Raw genomic sequence first — 21,744 nt, 5'->3', positions numbered from 1 at the left:
CCGCGTATTCTTACTCACTAAATTATACAATGTACATTTAGACGTTGTCCTTCGATTTGAGAGCTTTGCTAGCGTATTTCGTCGTAGCTACTATATGACACGAGCCCGTAATAATGGCACAGAAATCGGTAACCTTTTCTAAAATTACATGGCAACTGCTATCAAGCGCGAGTTCTTCGAAGTCAATTATATTTTCACTTTCTTCTTGTACCCTGAAAACTAAGCACCTTAAGTCGACTCAAGCACAATGTAAATCGTGTTTTCGTCGTACGTGACTGTTTATTCAATGTTACAGAGGCTCCCTGAACGTTTGATTATGCCAAAATTAAAACTACATTCTTGGTAGAACGATCAGTCGACTAAACGACTGGAAAGACTCGAGTCTGTTATTTTACTCGTCTTCAATCGCCTGATTTCAGGGTAGCAAAGTTTCGTCGCATGATTTACGATGAAACTTACATGTACGAAGATTCTAACTAAGGCTGCTCTTCGATCCGATAAAGGTAACAAGTGTCTCTGGCGAACGCTTGTTAGTTGATAATAATCCACACGCACACAATGTAGAAATTTATCGGTTTCTTTAATGCAATCGATGGTCATGAATCAGGTATCAGCCAATTAGTCATCCAATTCTGAATTTGTTTAATTAAGCAACCATTCGTTTACGAGTCCTAGAATTTTGGAAGAAGTCGAGTGGGAAAAATTTCAGAAATACGTGGAACAAAGGTCTAATCTTCGGTTTGCAAACCTTGATCATTTGCAGTTAGTTTCCAAGGGGCTTCCCCGCCACAGTTTGCGTCAAAAGCCAGTCCTCTCCGAATCTTCAAAGAAAACAACCCGACATTTTCGTGTTGGATGCACCTTGGTAATGCGAAATATGTGATAATGCCAGTAATACTAATTGCTTGGATGACCTTTGCGTGATTCGAGCAGGAGACCAAGTCGGCGCGTTTATTGTATCGTTGCAGAATTTTCTGCGGCAACGATTTTACGAGGTATTCGAGACCCGTCCGCCACGAAAACGCGATTACTCGTCGCAGCCATTAAAAGTGGAACCGCAAGGCAGAAGGAGTTTGCGTCTCATCGATATTTTATGGCTGCTTAATCCACCAATTAGTCGTGGAATGTCGAGGCAGCGAAACCCGAGGAACTTTGCCGACGCAATGGCCTCTTAAGAAGTTCTTCTTAACCTTCGTTCAAGCGAGATTTTTATCTGCGAAATCGGAAGCACGAGTTACGCAGCTGTATTTCGCTTCTGCGGAACATTTTTCCTCCTTCTTTACTCTCTTTTCTCCCCTTTTCCTCCGTTAATTAATTACTAAGCAGCCTAAAGTCGATAGATTAGGTTTAGCTGATTTGCAGTGTGGTTGCAACTTTATCTCGAATATTCTTCCACGCGATAATTGTCATTTTGGGCGAACGTAGCTGAGTAGTTGCCGGTACAATTACTTAGATAGTTACGTGGGCGCTTGTAAGTAGTATTATCGTAAGCGAGCACGAGCGCGACCAATCACGAAAATTCGAGAAACGTGATCGTCCTGGGACCGCGATCCCCGAAGTACGTCACTCTTTCTAATTTTCGATCGACTTTGCCGACTTCAAGGTATCCTGCTTTCAAGCAGAGAAGACTTTAATTACCAAGGAAGTTATAATTAATCGACACAATTAGTTCGCATTCAATTAGCTTATTCGTTTGTAAATAAATATATTCGCAAATCATCCTATGATTATTCCGATGGTGTTCTCAACACCGGTTCGTGGGGTTAGTTGTCGTCGATCGAAAACATACAAGAAGATGAAGAAGAAGAAGAAAAAGAAGAAGAAGAAGAAGAAGAAGAAGAAGAAGCAGAAGTTCGATCGAAAACATACAAGAAGATGAAGAAGAAGAAGAAAAAGAAGAAGAAGAAGAAGAAGAAGCAGAAAAAGAAGAAAGAATTACGATGAGATACAATTTGTGCAGAAAGAATTCGTGCTCGTAAAGCTAAGATACGCATTTTCTTTGTATTTTTTTCCGCTTTTCCTATTTTTCTCATACGACACCCCCCTCTCCACTATTTTACCCCCTTTTTTTCGTGCGTTAGATCAGAGAGTGAAGCTTTAACGCGCATGATTTTTGCAGAACGGACGGCCACCCTTCGCGTAGAAACTTTGGCCTTCAAGATTCTTCTTGCACATCTGCAACATACGTACACCAGAATAAAGATTAAAATACGTTTCTTCCACTTTCTTCGCTTGAGATCGATCGGTTTATTTCGAGAAGCATCCTCGCACTAATTGCGTACCGTGCAGTTGAAACACTGGCTGTGGTAATTATTGTTCAGGGCCTCCACCCAGCGATCTCCAGCTTCGACTGGGAATCCACACGCGAAACATTTTGTCGTGAACAGCTCGTTCCAATCTGCGTGGTGAAACAGTGAAATGGAATTGAATTTTGCCATATCTTTGCACTTTGATTCTGTTCGAAGAATCAACTAAAACTGCAACTAACCCGCTTCACAGTAGGGCAGTCCTTCTTCGAGGAAGAATGGGCTGTTTCCGAAGAGTTTGCCACAGTAGGAACATTTGAAGCATTCAGGGTGGAAATGCTTTCCAATTGCGTTCAGACAATCCTAAAATTAAGATTACAACTAAGTCTCTGGGTTTGTGGAGATAACATTTGAGAACACTTACGCCTTTGATCTTGTTGTTGCATTTGTTGCAACTTGGAGCAATGAAGCGTTCGAAGCAGTACTCGCAGTAGAGTTGTCCCTTTTCCTCTACGAATCCGATGTCTTGAAGAGGTCGACGACATTGGGTGTTCACGCACACGAAATGATCGGGGCACCAAATTTGTCCCAAAGCGGTAATGAATGGTCCCCTAAATGATCGCGACGATTATATATCTTTGAAGTCTTTCGAGCCGCTACTTTAAATGTAAGAAAGCAAGACGTAACACAGCAGACAACAATTGTCCATAAGTCGAGTATTCTACGAACCTTATGCACTCTTTGTCGTTTTTACAGCACACTGGTTTTATGACGAGACCGTTTGACTTGTGATTAGTATTTTCTTCGTTAGCTGTTAACATCGTGCAAACAAGTTAACATTGTTAATCACGTCAGAACAGGGTAACAAATTAAAGTTATTATTAGATCAATTGAAAAGTTCGTCAAACAATGCTCTCAAATTGTGTATCTGCAGGCGTTCTTTGGTATTTACAATAAGCAACTTCAAAAAAAAAAGGTATTCCGTTGTAAGAAAGATTACAAGATCATTGCCGATCTTCTAATCTAGCGGTATCTCCTAAAAAAAAATCGGATCAAGTTTTTATACAAGGAAAGTGTACCCAAATTCTGTCTAACAATGTGTATAAGGACACCATCTAGTTAGAGAGTTCCTCCCAAGCACATGTTGATGGATCGATACTTAACACGAGGAGCTAAAAAAGCGACTTAGCCGTGATCGTCCGATGATGGAGAACAGAAAAGATAAAAGGGGATGCGGCAAACACTGAAAAAAAACAACAAACGGCACACCTGACAGCAAAGGGGGAGTACCTGACGTAAGAGTTGCAATGGGCGCAGAGGGGCAATCGTGATCCCGGTCCAGTTGCTTGATTTAGGATTCCCCTTCCTCGCTTTGGCGCGCTGCTACCAGCGAAAGATCCGCTCTTCGACCCGGCACCACCGAGACCACCGACTCCGGTACCTAGATCCGGGTGGGATGACAAATTTGGTGGGTCTACTAAACTGTGGGTATTACTAGAGGGTTCACAATGGATACCGTCCTGACAGTAATTTGGGGTCTCACATTGATTTCCGGTTTGACAACGGGTGTTGATCGAACATTGACCATTTGACTGGCAACGGGTTTCGGTGGAACAACAATAGCTTTGGGTTTTACAGCAATAGCTCTTGGTCTCGCTGCAGTTCTGACTTTGGCTCTGAGCTTGGGGCTTATACAATTGCACAGTGGGAACGTTCTGGCCGGTTTTGGCAGTCAGTCGCGCGAGCTGCCCACTCAGATTAGTGCGAGGCTTGTGGATAGGCTCGAAGGAATTTTTACATTGAGGACTCGGCGCAGGAGCTTCTTCATAGGGCAAAGGGATCTGAGGGAACGGGAGCTTTGCCCTCGAAGGAGGTACTCCAGGCTTGCTGCAAGGAGCTACGCAGACGGATCCGTCGGGACACGGTGACACGCAGACTCCTGACTCCGGACAGTTGCTTGGAATTTCGATCTCGCAGGCAGATTCTCGGCCGCAACGACCAGACGGTTGGCCACATGTTCCGGTTTTCATGCCAAAGCAGGGAGAGACGCATACTCCCGAGCGATCAGGTGTTGGGACCACGCAGACGCCTGACTTTTGGCAGCAAACGTTCGGTCCTTCGCAAGGTACCACGACTACGCCTGCTTTGGTACCTTGGTCAGAGTGAGCCTTGCAAGGCAATACCGTCACACCGGTGTCTGGACAAGGTTTCGGTGGTGGAGTCCCATAGCTGACGTGACGTACTTCCGTCGAGCTACTGTAAACCGGCTGCGGGGCAGGGCTTGGTTCCATTCTCGAGGCCATTGGGCAAGGTAGGGAAGGTTTAGAGGGACTTACTGCTCTAATAGCACAAGTGGCTTTGGGTGGTTTCTTTTGTGGCTCCGGTAGAGGCCGAGATACACTTTTCTTCTCGCATCTCTCGAAATCTTCGGTAACTTCGAGCGATCTCTTCACTACCGATTGCTTCTCCTCGCTCGTTTCCTCGCTAGTCATGTATCGTTTCTCTTGATACTGAGCATGAACCGCGTCTATGGGTGGTTGGCCCCCCTTGTCGATTTGCTTCTCGTCTAAGGCTGAGGTTTTAGTGGCTGCATACTCGGCGTGTCTATGTCCATCGTCAGTGTCTTCGTCTATTTTATAAGAAACGCTCTTCTTGGTAGGGAAGTGTATGGAGCTTGCCTTTGCAGGTGGAGGGTCTTCCCTGATTCTGGGTGCATGGGCTTTGACGTAACAAGGTGGAGGTTCTGGCGGTCCTTGAGCAGGAGATTTCGATCTTCCTGGAGTTGGAGTTGGAGTCCTACTTGGTACGTAAGTGTGACTTTCGACTGCACCTCTTCTCATTGCCACTAAGTTTCTTTGATAAGAGGGGATAGTGTCCGGTTTCTTCAAAGAGGCTGTTATACCTTTGCTCGGTGTGTGAGGTCGGGATCTCACTGGAGACACGGAAGTATCTCTTAAACGAAAATCAGGCGGCGGAGTTGGCAAAGGTCGAGGAGTTTCTTTAGGGCACGCTTCCATGCGGGCGTCTCTCCGTTTTCCCTCACCGTAGAGAATATCAGCTGGTGGAGGATAAGGTCCACCCTCTCCCCGAAGAACCGGAGTCGTAGAACGACTGCCGATATTTTGATCCTCAGGCCCGATTTCGCGACTAAGAGGTGTATAGGGCCGTTCTGGAGCGATCGTGAGTGCTTCCTGAAATGGAGAAATCGGTCGAATGTCTTCTTTTGGTGGCGGTTTAGGTCGACACCTATGATCCAAGTATATCGTTTCCTCCGTGTACACTTCCTTTACGCTGGAAGACGTACTGAGAGGCGTGTAAGGTCGATCAGGAGCGGTTGTTAAAGCGCTGACCATTTCGGACTTCCACTCTTTAGGAGTGGCATTTTGGAGCGCAGAATGCGGTATCGGTTTCGGACCTGTGTCAGTTTGTTTCATAAACTGGACACGCTTTTTATTGGTCTCCATGATTTCCTGAGCTGGAGGATACTTGGAACATACGCGTCGATCTTTCGGTGCTTGCTGATCTCGCAAACTTTGATGGACTTGTACCTGTTCCCTTAAACTCTTCTTGCGTTCATCTTCGATGCCTTTTCTTCTAATACGTTCCTGAACCAACACTTCTTCCGTGATTTCTTCGTAAGTTTCTTTGATGAGTTTCTTGCGTCCTGGAGTGTCACTGTCGGCTTCCGTCACCCTTTCCTCGCGAACAATTGTTCTTCCCAGAGGTTTCTCTCGAACTTCTTCCACTTCTTCCTCTTCTTCAAAAGTCACGTGTTTTCTGTTTTCTTCTTCTTCCTCTTGTCTCCTTCGTTCCTCTTCTCGTCTTCTTCTCTGTTCCTCTTCCTCGCGTCTTTTTCTCTCTTCCTCCTCCTGCTTTCGTCTTTCCTCTTCCTCTTCTTCACGCTTTCTCTCTTCCTCTTCCCGTTTCGCCTTCTCCAGCATCTGCTGTACATCCACAGCAGAGGTAACTACTTCGGCAGATTCAACGACCGTCTTTTCCCCGGACTCCTCGACTTCTCTATTGACCTGCGTAGTGGTTTTTCTCGTGTAAGTTTCTTCGGTCTTCTCTACTTCCTCCTCCGATTCTTGCACCGTTTCCTCAATCTCTTCCTGTCTCGATTCCTGTACTAGGGGAGTACTAGGACGTGCCGGGGACGGGATCTTCTCCATAGTTTTCTCGAACGTCATTTTCTTTTTCACGTGCATTCCATCGAGGTCCTCCTCTGATGTTTCCGTTATAAAGTCGTGCTCTCCCTTGATATCCAGATCGTCGGTTCCTTCGTCCGCGATCTCATCCGCTGGTCTCAAGTCTGTCACTTCCTTGTCAATTTCTGTTACCTCTTCCTTCGCTTCCTCTTGCTTCACCACGTGCTGAGTCGGCAATGGTGGCTTCTGGCAGATGGTCTGCTCTCTTCGACAGACTGACGACCGGTACGAACGATGTTCTTCCCGAACAGGCTGATTCCTCTCGCATATCTGCTCTCTTTGGCAGATTTCCTTCTGATGGAACTTCTTGCACACCTTAGTAGGCTCGACTCCCCCGTAGCTCTGCTCATAGAGATTACTGCCCGTCGAAACGGTGGCTGTCCATGGTTTTGGTATGGGTTGAACGATCCTGGTCGGTGTCAAAGATCTTCTGACACTGTCCGTCGAGCTGGGTCTCGAAGTTACTTCGCTTTGCGATTGTACACCGGTGCTTTCCACCAGCTCGACCTTCCTGTAAGCTGGTCCTGGACAACTGACTCGATCCATAGGATCTTCTCCAAAGCGATGGCACTGTCTGGTGACTCTTTCCACCTCGCGATCCGTGCTCTCGCACCTCTTCCTCGTCAGAGCTCTCTCGCAGGCTTCGATGCAGGCTTTCTTCTCTTTCACCGCTTGTCTACTTCTTCGATCGAGGGCAGGGTTCGGATCGATGTATAAAGGACTGGCAGTGGGATAAGTGATATCTTCGATAGGCTTTGGAGGTGGCCAGGTGAGGCTTTTCGATTTAACAGAACTGGGATGGTACTTGGTCTTGGTGTCCTCGACGATCTCGTAATAGTAGGACTTTTCGTGGGTTTCCGTCGAGTTTTCTGGGACCATGGTGTTTCACAGGATCGTTTCGGGGATCGATGGGGTTTTGCCGGGTGCAAGTTGGAAGCGGGTGAACAGAAATCATCGTACAAGGCACACGAAACGTTTAAAACACGCGTTTGATAACACAGGCGGTAGGTTGGAGTGTCAGGGTGTGTTAGAAAGAACGAAAAAAAAACAAAGAAATCAGCTGTGAGTAAGAAGCACATTGACCGATACGTGCCCGTGATCCTTTCGTAATTTAACAAATTCATCATCGAATGTTCAGTAAGATTTAATGGATTGCTGGATCGCGGGCACGTCCAGGACGCAAAATAAAAAGAAACGCAACTTAAGAATGAAAGAAAAAGATAATAAACTATATCCAGCATCGCGAAGATGTAAATTTCCGCGATTAACTGGATACGTTGGAGCGACATAAAGCCAAAGCTCGTGATCAGGGTGATTGATCAACGCGTTAAGTAAGCGTTACGAGTGAGCAGTCGCATTTCTTCAAAACCATTCGGCACTCGAACTCTCTATTATTGAACTACAGGTTCGAATCTACAGATTCGAGGATCGCATCTCTAAACGATCGCAAAAAAATAAAAAAAAAAGAAAAATAAAAGGAAACACGAATTTCGAGCGCTGTGGGTTAGCATCTCGACCTCGAGTGCAACTCGAAAGTGTCGATGCGAAGCTAGGAAACAATTTAGTTAATCAACGATGTTTTGGAGGATCTTGAAGATTTGTGTGCGTTTTTATACGTATATAAATTATATATATATATAAGAAAGGAACAACATGTATCGAGCGAAGAGCTTGCTCGGCTTAACTATTGTTTTATTTCGCAATTGCAATAAGTTCTCAACACTTCACGAGAAAACCATTTGTCGACAATGATACACGATTCGATTCATGATCTTTTTCATCTCGGGAATACTGATTCTGTCGATCGGTAAAATACAATCGGCCGATTAAATATTTAGAATGCTCGAATTTCGATACGAATCACTGCGCCCGAGATAGAAAAGGATCATGTACGTCGAATATAAATAGTTATTGTATAGAATTGGATTGTTCGATTCGGCTGTCAGCACGAAGACGACGACGGTGTAGCTGAGAGCTACCGACTCATGCGAATGTGAGGGAGAAAGGTCTGGGTTTCGGGTTGAAAGATGGACCGGCTGAAAAAAGATAAGAAAAGAAAAAATTACGTCTGGGAAAGAGGATCATGAATGGAGTATGAGTTTTAACCGAAGTAACAATTCGATTCCCGATTCGCAAACCATTCTTTTCACGCGTATGCACATCATGTTCATTGATAATAATAATATCGCGTGTACGAGTCATATGAAACGGAAATAAAAAGCACGTACAAGAGATACCAATGCGAACAACACGTAGACACCTTTGTCAAAGTCTCTTCGCTGTTACGCAAGCTCTTTCTATCGAAACAGACTTGACTCATTTATACGCTATTCAGGTCTCGATTCGATTGTCCCAGTTCCGTTTCGATCAAGCCTGCATCATCGTTGCTCCATAGGTCCACAATCTCGATTAAAGTCCTAATAAATGTGTCACCTTGAGATGACGATCGACGCGATCGTCGCGACCATCAAAATGGAATATCGCAGCTCTCAGAACTTACCGTCGACGCCGTGAAAACGACGAGCGAGTGAAAGCAAAGATTGACAGAGAGCTTGCAAGGAAAACGCCCGAGAATTTCTTTGGGAATCGTTCGATTGATCTATCGATCGTTGTGGACGCAAACGAATGAACGGCGGCGTGAAGAGTGAAAAGAAAAAGGAAAAAAAAAAGAAATGAGAAAAGAAAGGTGCGAGGGACTGAAGCCAAATGGGGCGTATTAGCTAAAGCTAGAAATTCGGTCACATGTTTTGGATCTAATCGTTGTACCTCTGAAGGGCGTATTTTTTGGCTTTGGCAGTGCCGAGAAGAGACCTATTTGCAACAATCGAAGACAAAGTGAGGCCAAGGATAATAGGCGGGCTCACCATTAGGATTACACCGATCGACCAGAGATCGTTCCTCCAGATACCAAACGAGAAAGTCGAGCTTGTCATCGGTAATTTATACGACCGCAATTTCCGCTTTTGTTTCCTGCTAACGTTCCGGGTTGACATGCCTCTGGCGTGCCTGTCGTAATTATCCTTCGAATGCTCGCGTCGCGACGCGGAATTTCATGCACGTAACGACCGAGACGAAAAACAGAGGTACTCTAGAACAGTGCTTCTACGAAGGAGGAATTTAATTTCGAGTATTTTTAACGAATCTTCGTCTATTCTAACGAGGAGCCTTGTTACGCAACGCGATCGTTAATTATGTAATGACAAGCCGCGGATGGAAGAACGATTTCGTGTACACCTGATCATGTAACGTCGATTCCGACGATTCTTGCAGGAAATTCACCTTTTTCCCGCGATTAGCAAATCTTGCCGCGATAAATCATGAAGAAAGGAACTTACCGGTCACAGTCTGACTCTGAGGTCGCGGTAGAGTGCTACTTCCCGAGTTCACTAGCGGAGGTGAGGACAGATTCGATGATAGAGTGCTGGATCCTCCAAAGGGTTTAGGACCAATTAAATTGTTCGACGTTGGAGCCTGTGTGATAGAAAATATTCCGATTATTCGTTGTTCTCGTTCGCCCGAAGCACAGCGATAATACAATGACACGATCGATGATGCTGAATGATTAAACTAACTAATGCACGATGGTGTCTTGCATTCCGACAAATGATAATAAAAATACATATATCGTGTGATTAGCCGTGGGATTAGTGAGGCGTCGTGACAAACATGACAAATGCGATGCGTACTACTACCATCTAACGAACTAGCATTTATGTACGCGATGAATCGATAGTTTTCGATTAATTCATGTCAGAAACGAACGACGAACACTAGCAATGCTATTCGCCGCTGCCTTGACACCACGTTGCATCGACACAAAAATATGCACGATCTTACTCCGGCAATCGCAATGTCGTGATCTTTTTTTTAATTTTCCCATTTGCCAGCGTCTCTCTATCTTTGACACCACGTTGCATCGACACAAAAATATGCACGATCTTACTCCGGCAATCGCAATGTCGTGATTTTTTTTTTAATTTTCCCATTTGCCAGTGTCTCTCTATCTTTCTCTCTCTCTCTCTCTCTCCCTCTCTGAAAGAAACGATAACTTTGAGAGGTACCAGCGAGTCACCGATATTACCCTTTCCACGCACTAGATCACGAACTCAAAGGAAACGTCAATTATTAATTCAAGCACAGCCTCTGTGGTATATTCTCCATGCTCGAAACACACGATAAGGGATGTCGTCGATTTCTTATTCTTTTTTTCTCTTTTCCTTTCGTTAAAACTCGACGTACTTCTCTGGAGAACATATCTGGTATTCAAAGCAGCGGCACCGCGGTCAGCGTGATTTTCATCGGATCGCTAAGGACGTACCTTACCAAGTGTAAGGTTTCGAGTGCGAGACGTTTAAGACGAGCCGCGTTGGGACATTACCTGGACTGATCGGAAACTGGGTGGATCGACGGGCGAAGTGCCAAGGCGGGTGGGCTGTAATACATAAAACGACAGAACGATGTCACGTGGAAGTGGCAATTAAAAAGGGGAGAACTTCGTGGGAGAGTGGAGGCAACACGCACACTCCTAATCGCGCCAAGCTAATTAGTCACAGCTTCGAAATAATCATCGCCGACGCGAACGATCAAGATTGTCGGCTGACAAACCTATTCTTGAGTTTACTATCAGGAAGTTCGCGAACAAGGACGATCAGGTCGAATACCATACCGACGATTATCATCGGGCTTTCGTAATTCGTATCTCTCTCCTCGTCGAACTACGGCTCTGCTTCCTGTCCCTGTCTCTCTCTCGAATTCCATTTTTATTTAGATCCGCGTTCCATTTCGGCTTGATTCAGCGCGTATTTTAACCGTCTGTTTACTTTCAAATATAACTCGTAGTCAGATCTGTTAGACATCCAAAACGTGTTCGTGGTCGACGACGATGAGAGCAATCGACGAAGCTGTTTAACTCGATGATTTGTCACCGTGTAGGAGAATACTTGGGCAAACATCGGGGGGGTTAACGACAGTTTTACAGTCGGATAAAATTCACGGGTATTGCGAACCTCTGTACAACCCGTCTGAATGGTGATCGTGCTCGTAAACGTTTTCATTTCCCACTGGCAGTTGCCGTTGGCGACGCATCCGTTCTTATTCATCGAGGATAGCCGAGAATTCGGGTATCCGTAATCGGGGCTCGTACGATTGCAAGCCTGGAAAAGCGATTAGTGCCGAGCAAAGACCACACGCTTGGTTAGGGCTTAATTATTCTGATTCTAGGCCTCTCGAAACGTTTAATGAGATTCGTTAGGAGCATTACCCATGATATAGGCAAACTCGAAGCGATCGAACGATTAACATGGCGTCACTCGCGAGCACGAAGCAATATGGAGTGCAAAATTTCTCCCAAATTTCTGCCAAATCTTCAAATTACGAGGCAGATGCATGATCGCGTAAAGGATACTTACAGAGAATGGTTGAGGCGATGCCGCGTGGTTGCTCAAGGGTGGAGACAACGGTGCACTCGCGAGTGCAGCGGAAATCGTGCTCGCCGGAGCCTTTCCGCCTCTACGAAATTTAATTAGCGTTTTATTTCAATCCCGAGCATAATTGCTTCATAATTCCGCTTCACGATTCGTTTCCTCGTGAATTAACACTTACGGCGGTATGGTAATTGGAACCATGCCAGAAGGTGCATTTTGCCTGGCGACTAATTTCGCGTGAATGTCGCAATACAGTTTGTTGTTGATATTGTAATATCCGACGTTCTTGAGCGATGTGCCACAGGTGGAGCATTTGAAACACTCTACGTGAAGATTTTTATCCTTGATCCGTACGAATACACCCCTACGGAGAAGAATAATCGATTAAACAACGTTCTCATTTCTTTTCCATTTTTGTCGTTTTAATTAAGTGCAGAGTGCTTTGTTGTCGGATGTGCCACGAGTTTTTGGTCTAAGTATTCAGAGAAAAGGGGAAGAGACTCGATACCTCGACGAGGGAGGCCGAGAACACAGGAGTTGAGAAACTAACGTTTGTTTGCGGCTGTGATGATGTGTTAAGTGAAATGAGACTTAGTTAATCTTCACGGTGCCACATCCTTTCTGATACTTGTTGAAGAATGTAACGGATCATTGACTCGATAAAAACTCGTACAAAGTACCGAAAAATATACGCGAGTCTACACACACTTACGTACGTACGCAAATGAAACGTGGTGAGACGAGAAAGGCCGATTAGTGGTGAAAAATTTGTCGGCGGCGCGTTTGAAAAGTATTTGGTTTCTCAAAAAAGGATATGAAATAGTTCGTACAAAAATATATTCACGAATAAAAATACTGAAAAAACGTACAAAAAACACAACATTGATAAAAAAAAAAGGAAAAAGGAAAACTTTCAAAAACCAAAAAAAAATGAAAAAAAAAGTCACAACATCTAAAGCAAAGTCTATGCCACTCCGGCGATTACGTACCAGAGTAATTCGACAGATAACATAAAGAATGCTAGTGATGCGTTGAAGAGATGCGATGAGGGTCGAAGAATGAACAGACATAGATCTAGCTAATCAATTCCCATGAAAATTAAGCAAGAGAAAGCTCTCACAGTTGCGAATGATATCCACACTTTTTTCCACAGAGCGATGAGAATCGCGAATCGAAAAGGATTCGCATTTATTCCGAAGGAGCGATACCGACGACAGAGGCGACAGAGAAAGAGAGAGAAATTCTGTGCTTCCATTCCATAAAACATAGCGGCAAAACGTGCACGTGTACAAAAAACATCAATATCCCTGATCATCGATGATCGATGAAGGAATGCGAAAAAATGCACCTTCTCGTCGTGTTCAAAAAGCATTTCGAGATGATACCAGCGTACGACAATCGAGCAATACAGGCGGCCACAATTTTGCATATTCTTCAACCGGACAACGGAACGTCACGTTGGGAACGAGGCTCACGATTCCGAATAAGACGTGGAAAAAGGAGAGAGATAGAGAGAGAAAAAGAGAATGAAAGAAAAACGCCACGACACGAAAAATGAACGAGACTGGTGTAGCGCCGCGTAAAAAGTTGCATCGCCTTAAAATCGCGAGCTCGTTCCCGCCCACATACGTGACATTATTTTTCTACGTGTAAGACAATTGATAAGAAGCGACATATCGTCGAGAAGCTAAAATCGTTCGGTCCATATCGACCGTGCAAGGGAAGAGAGAGGATTTCACGTAAATAGTTACACGATCACTCGGTCGCAGTTGTTACAACGGACACCGGATGGCCCCGAGGAGGAAGAAGAGGACTCCTGTCGTTGCACTTGACGTTTCGACGGACTTTCATTTGAATTGAAGGCCGGACCACTACCGTGGAGGGCATGAAAGAGAGGCGTGGGTGATCTCGGCGAAGTGGCCCTTCCGCCAACGGCATGGCTCACCGCCGAGTAAAACTCTGTTCTCGGAGGAACTACGACATGGAAGTAGAGAAACCGTACTTGTGACTCGACCAAATACGAGAGAAATATCTAATAGCGATCTGCTCTCTGTGGCTACTATTCTCTGTCATCTCTTGTCCTCCATTTGTGCACGAATTTCCAAGTCGCATCGAATGCTTCTGACATAGTTCTCCTTGTGTCTAAACTTCTCGCGCGAGACTAAGATCTTCGGTTGGATGGCAATAGTCGGAGAGATTGGAAGTACGTGGCGGAGAATTATGTTCAGAGGATCCGATCCGACGTTAGAAATCGGAACGTAAGCGTGCCGCTCTCTTCTTGGTGGAAAGGAAATCGTTCCGTGGTCGCCGCAACTACGGAATCGTCACGGTCCTATTTTTCCTTTCTCGTTCTCCAATGTCTCCGGTCTGAAAGAAAGAACGTAACGACCGAGAGGACGATGCGCCTCGGCGTGAACTTACACGATGAGCCTCTCGCATTCGGCACAAATGTTCTGTCCAGGTGGAAGACTCGATTGCGGCGTGGACGGTTGCTGCTGCTTGGTTTCCGGTGCCGAGACTGGCCTCAGTCCTGCCAGGGCCGGCGAAGACGGCGTAATCACGCCGCTCTGCGCAGTTGGCTCCGCTATTTCGCAAAGAAGTTATCGTACCGGCATGCACCAGGCTAACTGGAGCCAGCTGATCCAGTCGAAAAATCACTGGAGAGAGGGTCTTTATTGCGCGTTACGCTCTTTTTAAGAAACACTCGTTCCACGTTTTGCGCTCGGCTACCGTTAACTCGGCTAACGACTCTCCAGAGATTTTTCTTAGTTTCGTTTTGCATAAGACGTTGAACTATTAATAACAAGACATAAGTAACTGGAACGTTCTCGATAATTCGGTAAATCTAACAGACGTCGATCTATTTGCCATTACTAAACGCGATTAGTTACTAACCAGGTTCCAGCGTCTTTGGTTCTTTGTCTGCTTCTTGAACCATCTTGAATACCTCGCTGTTCTCGGCATTGTAATTCTTCTCGTTCTTCTTAAAGTTCACTCTGCAAACGTGATCGTGTTTGTTAACGTAATCGAAACTATTTCTGTAATAGCTGCGTATACACCATCGGGGAAGATCTTACCCGAGCACACCACCGGCTAAAACTTCCGCTTGCGCGGAAAGAGTTTCCGCTATTGTTTCCTCGCTGTAGATACCTACTGGGCTGTTGTACTGTTTGTTTACGATAGACTTGATCGAACCGTCTCCTGTTCCGTTAAGCTGCGGCGCGAATAAATACATTCATTAGATCATTCCCGTTGAGCGTTGCATTGTAAAACGCTAAAAGGAGGTCTCGAGATTCCTCGACCCCTTTAACTTTAATTTGACACTAACGAATGGTTTTGGACTAAAGTTGTGACCGCTTCCGATGTGCGATCCATCTTGTTTCTTGGCTGCCAAGGATGTTTTCGTAACTGGAACGATATTGCCGAGCCCTCCGGTGGGAGATGGCGACGTTAGGGTGGAACTTATCGGAGACACGTGTGGTTTCCAGGTACCACCGCCTCTGTGAACGACAGTAACGAGGTAAACTTAACGTGATAATTAATAATTATCTCTGACAAGCAAGTTAAAGTCGCGGCCGTGCCTGTCGCTACCTCTGTACGGTCAGCTCGAAGTTGTTTCCAGCTTTCACGATAACGTCCTGCGCGTCCTTGTGCCTCAGATTGTACACCTCCGTGTTATTGACCCTGATAACTGCATCGCCGGCCTTCAGCCCAGCTGCTTCCGCTGGTGATCCGGTATTAACCTGCAATATGCAACGTTTACTTAGCAATCGCGACGAATATCGTATACGCGCTTCTGTTTCTCTGCTTCATAATCTATGCTCTGCAAAGAGGATAGACCTCGAATTCGTCATCGATATACGCGCAGACGTCTCTCCGCTCGTCGATGGAGAGAGCCGAGAAGTCCAGACTCTCTGCAGCCACTATATTTAAGTGCATGCAGCTCGTTACACCTCGAATGTCGGATACTGTGCGTCCATTCACGCGAGGACGTTCGAAAAAAGAAGGTTTCGCTAAGAACATGAGCAGGGACGTCGAAGAAGAACCAGAGGAAGCCTTATTGAAGTCTAAGAATACGTTTTTTACCCGCTCTAAAACCCCCCTGCTGTTTATTTCTTGCGATTCATTAATCGTACACGAAGCTTAAATGGTTGATTATCGTCCTTTCGCGCACGCGGATCTGTTTATACGCGGATCCCGAAGAAATCGCCAAGTACACTCTTCGCGCAGAGTTCTTTCTAGAGGTTCGAACAGTCCAATCGCGACACTGCCAATCGTCGTTATTTATGCATTTCGCCGCTTTATCTTTCTTCGCCTTATTCAAGTTCAACAGACGCTCGGCAATTAAGGAAATGAATTACCTCGCGTGATCAATGAGTCGCTTTAAATCATCATAATTTATCGCGTTACACTTCACACTCTTATAACCGTGATTTTGCTCCAAGTTAATTACGCTATTAATATATTTGGTAACCAGTACGCAGAAGATGCATGCTCCATTTTGTCTCGTCGCTTTTGCCCATTGAACGGGACGCTTGATCCCTTTTCTTCGCCAGCGATCAAGAGTAATCGATACTTTCAAGAAGAAGAAAACGAAAGGAAAGCTCATTAAGGGAGCCTCCTACAGCTAAAGAGTCTGCTCTTGCCCTCCTCGTTCCTCCGACGCATCGTTCCGGCGGAATCGGGAATAATTAATAGACGTACCGATCGATCCAGGCCCGGTTCTTTCTATAAATACGGTCGGTGGGTTCGGTGATTTATTATCGTTATTTTTATTAAGAGATCCCCTATGTCGGGAGATACGATAGCTTGCCTACGCGTTCCGTTCCCTATTCAGCCCGCTAAACGAACCTCGAGCAATTTTTCCAGAGATTGACGAGAATACGGGTCGATCCTCGGAAACTCGTAGTCTCGCGAGCAACGCGCGTCTTTTCAACGATCCACCACGGGTGTGGGTTGCTTTCCTGGACTCGAGTCCACGTCACGAAGACGAAATCAGGGCAGAGGGTGAGTTGTTCGATTCGCACGTCTGCCTCCAGAAATAGGAACACGAAGTTGCGTCATCGTTGTTGCCGTAAGAGTTGGATACGTTTTGCGTGCACGTTATTATCAACAGCGTGGCCATTCGAGCGGGAAGGCGAGTCAGAGTTTCGCGTTCCGCCAACATCGGCAAAAAGGTTCCTGGAGAAGAAACGATGCCGATCCGCGGACGCGAGTGCGCGCGAATTCGAGCCTAATGGTCAAGGAACCTCTGGCGTTCTGTTCTGCTGTCCCTAGGTCCACGAAAACGTAGAACGTGGACGTAAGTCAGGGTTAAGCTTGGTGGGCACTGTGAAAGCCTGGCTCTAAAAATAGTCCCGGACCGGTTTAAAAATAGGCCCCGAACACATACGACGTTTATTCGTACGTACACTCGGCCAAGCCAAACCGAGTGTTAGAATGCACCAAGGTGCAGCATAGTCTTATACGTATGACATATCGGACCCCGGCCCGCGTATTCATTCTACGAACGCTCCTGCCATCGCGTGAACCGCGATGAATGAACGAGTACGCGCGGACATACGTGTTCCGAGCGTACACCAAGTTGAGCTGAAGCGCATGCTTTGGGTAATAATAGCGTCTGACAATTTTGGATAAAGTATACCTCGCCTCGGGCCAACCTGCATCGTAATGGAGTATACTAATTTCGTAATTAACTCGCCGCCAGGCGTGTGTTCGACCGAAAGTGACGCGAGCTTCGTTCTACACCGTGTTCGCGCATATTTCCATACAGATAGAACTGAACGTAGGTAGGTTTATTTTTCTCCGAATAGAAAGTGGAACTTACCGAACTGCTGACTCGCGTCGCATTATGCTTCTTGGATGAACGCGTGTTTATCGTATCGGGTACTGGATACGTAATTCGTGAGAATATCCGTGACTTTAGCGACCACGGGCTTTGGACGGGATTATTAATAACGACGTTTCTAAAAATACAGCCGAAATATGTGTGACGGTACGAGTAGATGCACTTGAATGCAGTCGAACCGAGGGGGAGAATACGCCAAGGTGTACGAGGTACGCATTCCAATGGGCGGGTTATCAGAGACGGATCCATCCCACCTTCCATGCTGGAATGCATTTCTGTTCTTTTTTCTTTCTCTCACTTTGAGGACTTAAGGCTCGTTCATACGTGCAATACTCTCGAAAAACGTGGACAGGGAACGGGCCTCGGTCAGTGACACCGGTTTTAATCGGACCAAATGAAAGGGAACGCGCTCGATGGAAATAAGTCACCGATACTTTCGCGTCTTCGTCTCGTTCCTGTTTCGCTCTTAACATCCGTGCCGTTATGAATTTCGTTGCGATCGAATAACAGTACTAATCGTTCAGCTAATGGAGCAATATGCAAAGATACGACGAGAAAGAAGGGGACGAAATACTCGGATAGAATTACTCCGTTCGGTTACTCGATCGAGTAGGATCGGCGATATGGAACGCGAATGTGGAATTTTCAAGAAATTCTTTGTACTCGAGAATCTCTGGATGGGAATTGCGAAAACCAAGCAGCCATCGCGTTTATCGAACGTCTTCGATTATCTATCCCGCTTTTCGACACTATTTCTGCACGGCGATGACGCGTATGTCGATAAACTTATCTGTCACGTTCGCCAGCACTCGAGTCGTTCTAATTGCGCGTACATATACTCATATTCCTGCTCGTAAGTCCGAATGATTCGCCGTCGCGAAATCATCGGAGGGTACCGGTTGTCCTGAGGTGTATAGCAGAAGGAATAGACAGTGACGTCAGGACGAAATTATTGGACTACGTTCGACCTGGCCTTATCTTTTCAAACAAACTGCACCATGTTGCTCGCGCGCGAGATGTAACAATATACATATACAAGCAAGCCAGTCTAGACGCGTATCGTTCGCGTGTAGCCGAGTCGTAAACCTCCTTCTACGGAAGGCTGAATATCGATGACGTCCATGGCTCTAGAGTCCGAGGTTCCACGATTTTTCGCAATGCAAAACGATCGACTGTGTCGAAACACGTTGATACATTCTTATCTACCAGACCAGTCGATACTCGCTTTTCGTAAACCCTTCTCTCCCTTCCTCGTAATTACGTGGCGTTGGTCATGGTAAAAAGTCACAACGAAGCTACGACAAAGGAGACAGAACGTGGACTTCTAGGAACAACGAGTATGTATGTACGTGACCAGGCGTTTCGACATGAGAAACCAGGAAACCAGGCGATGAACGAATGCGTGAAAGTTAGAGCGTGGACGCGAGCAACAAAGAGTCCTTGTCGGACGCTGTTGAAGAGAATCGTCAGCACAGAGCCCGGTGACTGAAGAATCGAACACAAGACGCGCCAGTCACTCTCGTCGATGACGCGGAGCAAGCGTTCAGAATGAGCTCACCTCGCTTCTTCGTCAGCTGATAAAGAAAGCGATGGAGGAGCGAGGGCATAGCGTCGCCGATTAGAGTTATCGCGGCACCGTCTACGTTCCTCGCGCGACGTTCGCCTTTAGCGGAACTGCAATGACATATATCGTTGTGGCAGACTATTTTCAAACCAAGAAATAAACGCTCGCGATATGCCTTTCGATCGAGTAAACGTTCTTCTCGAGGAACTTGCAGTTTTACAGCCGTAAACCACCCACGAACTTTAAGTTCGATAATGTCGTAATCGTGATGCGATCACGATGACGGGGGTGTCGTATTACCCACGAATTCACGAGGTGCTACTCTAGCAGAGGCAAACATACGGGAGAAGACTGATTTCTGCTCTGACTTTTGGCAAATTTCCCACAACTGCCTCCCACTGTGTCTCTTCATTCCCGAAATCGAATCGGCATTTACGATGGCGCTCCTAAATCTTCGACTTCGTCATCGAGATACAATTTCACTCTGCCTTGTCTGGCTTTTCTCGTACTGCCTCGCTGACAACGCGAAAAAAATCCTCTACAACGATGTCCGGAGAATTCTCGTTTTTCTCGCGCGTCGTTTAAAAAAGAAGAAAAAAAAGAAAAATAAAATAAAATAAATGGAAGACCCCGACGATAGTTTTAAGAGATAGGTACTCCTACCGCGCGTACGTGCCGTCTACATCCAGAACTGCAACTAATTAACGGTCGTACAGCCTAACGTATAATGATAGTCCCATAGATGCGTGGAACCACGGATAATTTCTCGAGTACAGGAAGCGTGAAAAGAAACGCGCGAGTGAAAACGATGGAATTCAGGGGAAAAAGATGGTGGCGAGACGGCGCGATGGCGCGATGGCGCGCGCGACTCGTGCAGGCAATAATCGTATAAAATAAAAGAGTAATGTAACGTAGGGAAAACGGTAAAAAAGTCGTGGAGTTGGGAGGGCGCAGTAAGAAATAAAAGCGATATTTTTATATCCACGGGTGTAAGCTCGTCGGTGGCGTCCGCCACCGGGCCTCGGCCTCTATTAATATCCACGGGCCGGGCTTCCTTTCGGCCTCCGCAGCAATTCTCTTTGCACCGGCGGACCAACGATCGACCACCGGAAAGAGAAGCTCCGATTGGAAAAAAATTTCGTGTCGCTCCTTCGGGCTTCCGCGAACGCTCCTCCATTACGTGACTCGTCGACCAACGAGATTCCGGTCCCAACCATCGTTCTACGGCCTGACGTACGAGTCTTTTCATCATCGTGGTCTCCGGGGAACCTTTGGCGAAAAGAAAGGGGAACGTTTTCGAGTTGCTCGAAGAATCGCGGATGAGCAGTTTCGAGCATTTTTATCGCAGACTTAACGATTGCGCGTCCGCGTCCTTGGTTGCATTTGCATATACGCGTAAACGATGTAACGTGTCGTGGGTCTCGTTGCTTCGCGAGTGGGTAGACCGACGATTAAAAGAATGCATGCACTTGGCGTGCAAAGATACGAATTTGTTGGAATTCGTTCGAGGATGTTCAAAGATGTCCACCTCGATGGATAGGGAGCAACGCGGAGTCGCGACTAGCGAAAATATGTCACCGATTGTCATATCGACAACCTCGTCGTCGTTACCCGTCCATGGGCCAAATGTATTTTCGTACCGTGTGCAACACGGCGCTCTACATCTCGGAAAATCTGTATCTCCAGAAAATCCGGGCCAAAACTCCCACAAACTCACACCGACTTCCCTTCTCGACGGTAATACTATCTCAACGAATTTCGATATCCTCGCATACCTATATAGAGCAGTTAAAGTTTGGTAATTCTTCGATCAATGTGCGTACTATTTAAGACGCCAGATATATTATCTGCAAGTTCTTGACATCTCACCAGGAACACGACCCCTGTATCATTCCTGCAATTGTGCCAAGTTTAAAGCAATTTATTGCCCGGCGATAATTCTATCCTTTTTTTTCTCTTCCTTCTTTTCACGCGCTCGTAAAAGTGAGCACTTTGGTCAACGTGTTTCACGAATTACGTAATGACACCGATAGTGCGGACAGATCGAATGTCCGATAAGTAGCCAGGAACAAAGATAATCGAACGTTTTATTTGGTCTGATAACGAGCAGGTCAGTAAACAGTGTTGGGTGCAACTCTTGCCAGGTAGTTGGCGATTGCCAAGCCTCGGAAGGAGCTGCACGGTGCCAGCATTCCTCGGTGCCCACCCTCCGTCATTGAAACGCTGCTCGTGGATGTTGATTTATCGACTAAATATCATTTTCGAACTCATTTGCGCTATGGGAGCCATTAAATTATTCTATCGCGATGCTAATGCTTACAAACATAAATACGAGTTGATATTTGAGATAATAGAGAGATCTGTTTAATATATGAACCACTTGGTCTGCAGTTGCACGCACCATAGAATATTCCAAAGTAAACGATCTCGGTATCGCCAGCTTGAATCTCTCTTTCCC

At 46.0% G+C, this 21,744-nt stretch overlaps 1 protein-coding gene across 4 annotated transcripts in view; it reads right to left on the bottom strand.

Moving 5' to 3' along the window:
* Positions 1–1,859: 1,859 nt before the first annotated feature.
* Positions 1,860–21,744, bottom strand: part of LOC108556063 (Z band alternatively spliced PDZ-motif protein 52) — a 24,395-nt gene continuing 4,510 nt past the window's right edge. Inside the window, exons 2-15 of one of the 4 annotated variants that reach the window (XM_017911977.1) lie at positions 15,466–15,617; positions 15,203–15,374; positions 14,952–15,088; positions 14,770–14,870; positions 14,296–14,458; positions 12,053–12,238; positions 11,860–11,959; positions 10,830–10,883; positions 9,787–9,922; positions 3,537–7,320; positions 2,671–2,857; positions 2,489–2,609; positions 2,283–2,398; positions 1,860–2,175 (exon numbers count right to left, since the gene is read on the bottom strand). In XM_017911977.1, the coding sequence (XP_017767466.1) occupies positions 2,098–2,175; positions 2,283–2,398; positions 2,489–2,609; positions 2,671–2,857; positions 3,537–7,320; positions 9,787–9,922; positions 10,830–10,883; positions 11,860–11,959; positions 12,053–12,238; positions 14,296–14,458; positions 14,770–14,870; positions 14,952–15,088; positions 15,203–15,374; positions 15,466–15,617 (5,487 nt within the window). In that variant the 3' untranslated portion in view covers positions 1,860–2,097. Of the gene's footprint in view, positions 2,176–2,282; positions 2,399–2,488; positions 2,610–2,670; positions 2,858–3,536; positions 7,321–9,786; positions 9,923–10,829; positions 10,884–11,859; positions 11,960–12,052; positions 12,239–13,625; positions 13,849–14,295; positions 14,459–14,769; positions 14,871–14,951; positions 15,089–15,202; positions 15,375–15,465; positions 15,618–21,744 lie in introns of all 4 variants that reach the window. The other 3 variants (XM_017911976.1, XM_017911978.1, XM_017911979.1) reach the window with 3 other exon arrangements.

Source organism: Eufriesea mexicana, unplaced genomic scaffold (assembly GCF_001483705.2).
Source record: "Eufriesea mexicana isolate 0111107269 unplaced genomic scaffold, ASM148370v2 scaffold294, whole genome shotgun sequence".
In the NCBI taxonomy this organism is placed as follows: domain Eukaryota; kingdom Metazoa; phylum Arthropoda; class Insecta; order Hymenoptera; family Apidae; genus Eufriesea; species Eufriesea mexicana.
The sequence above is the reverse complement of the archived record's forward strand: the minus strand, read 5'-3'. Positions and strand labels throughout refer to the sequence as shown.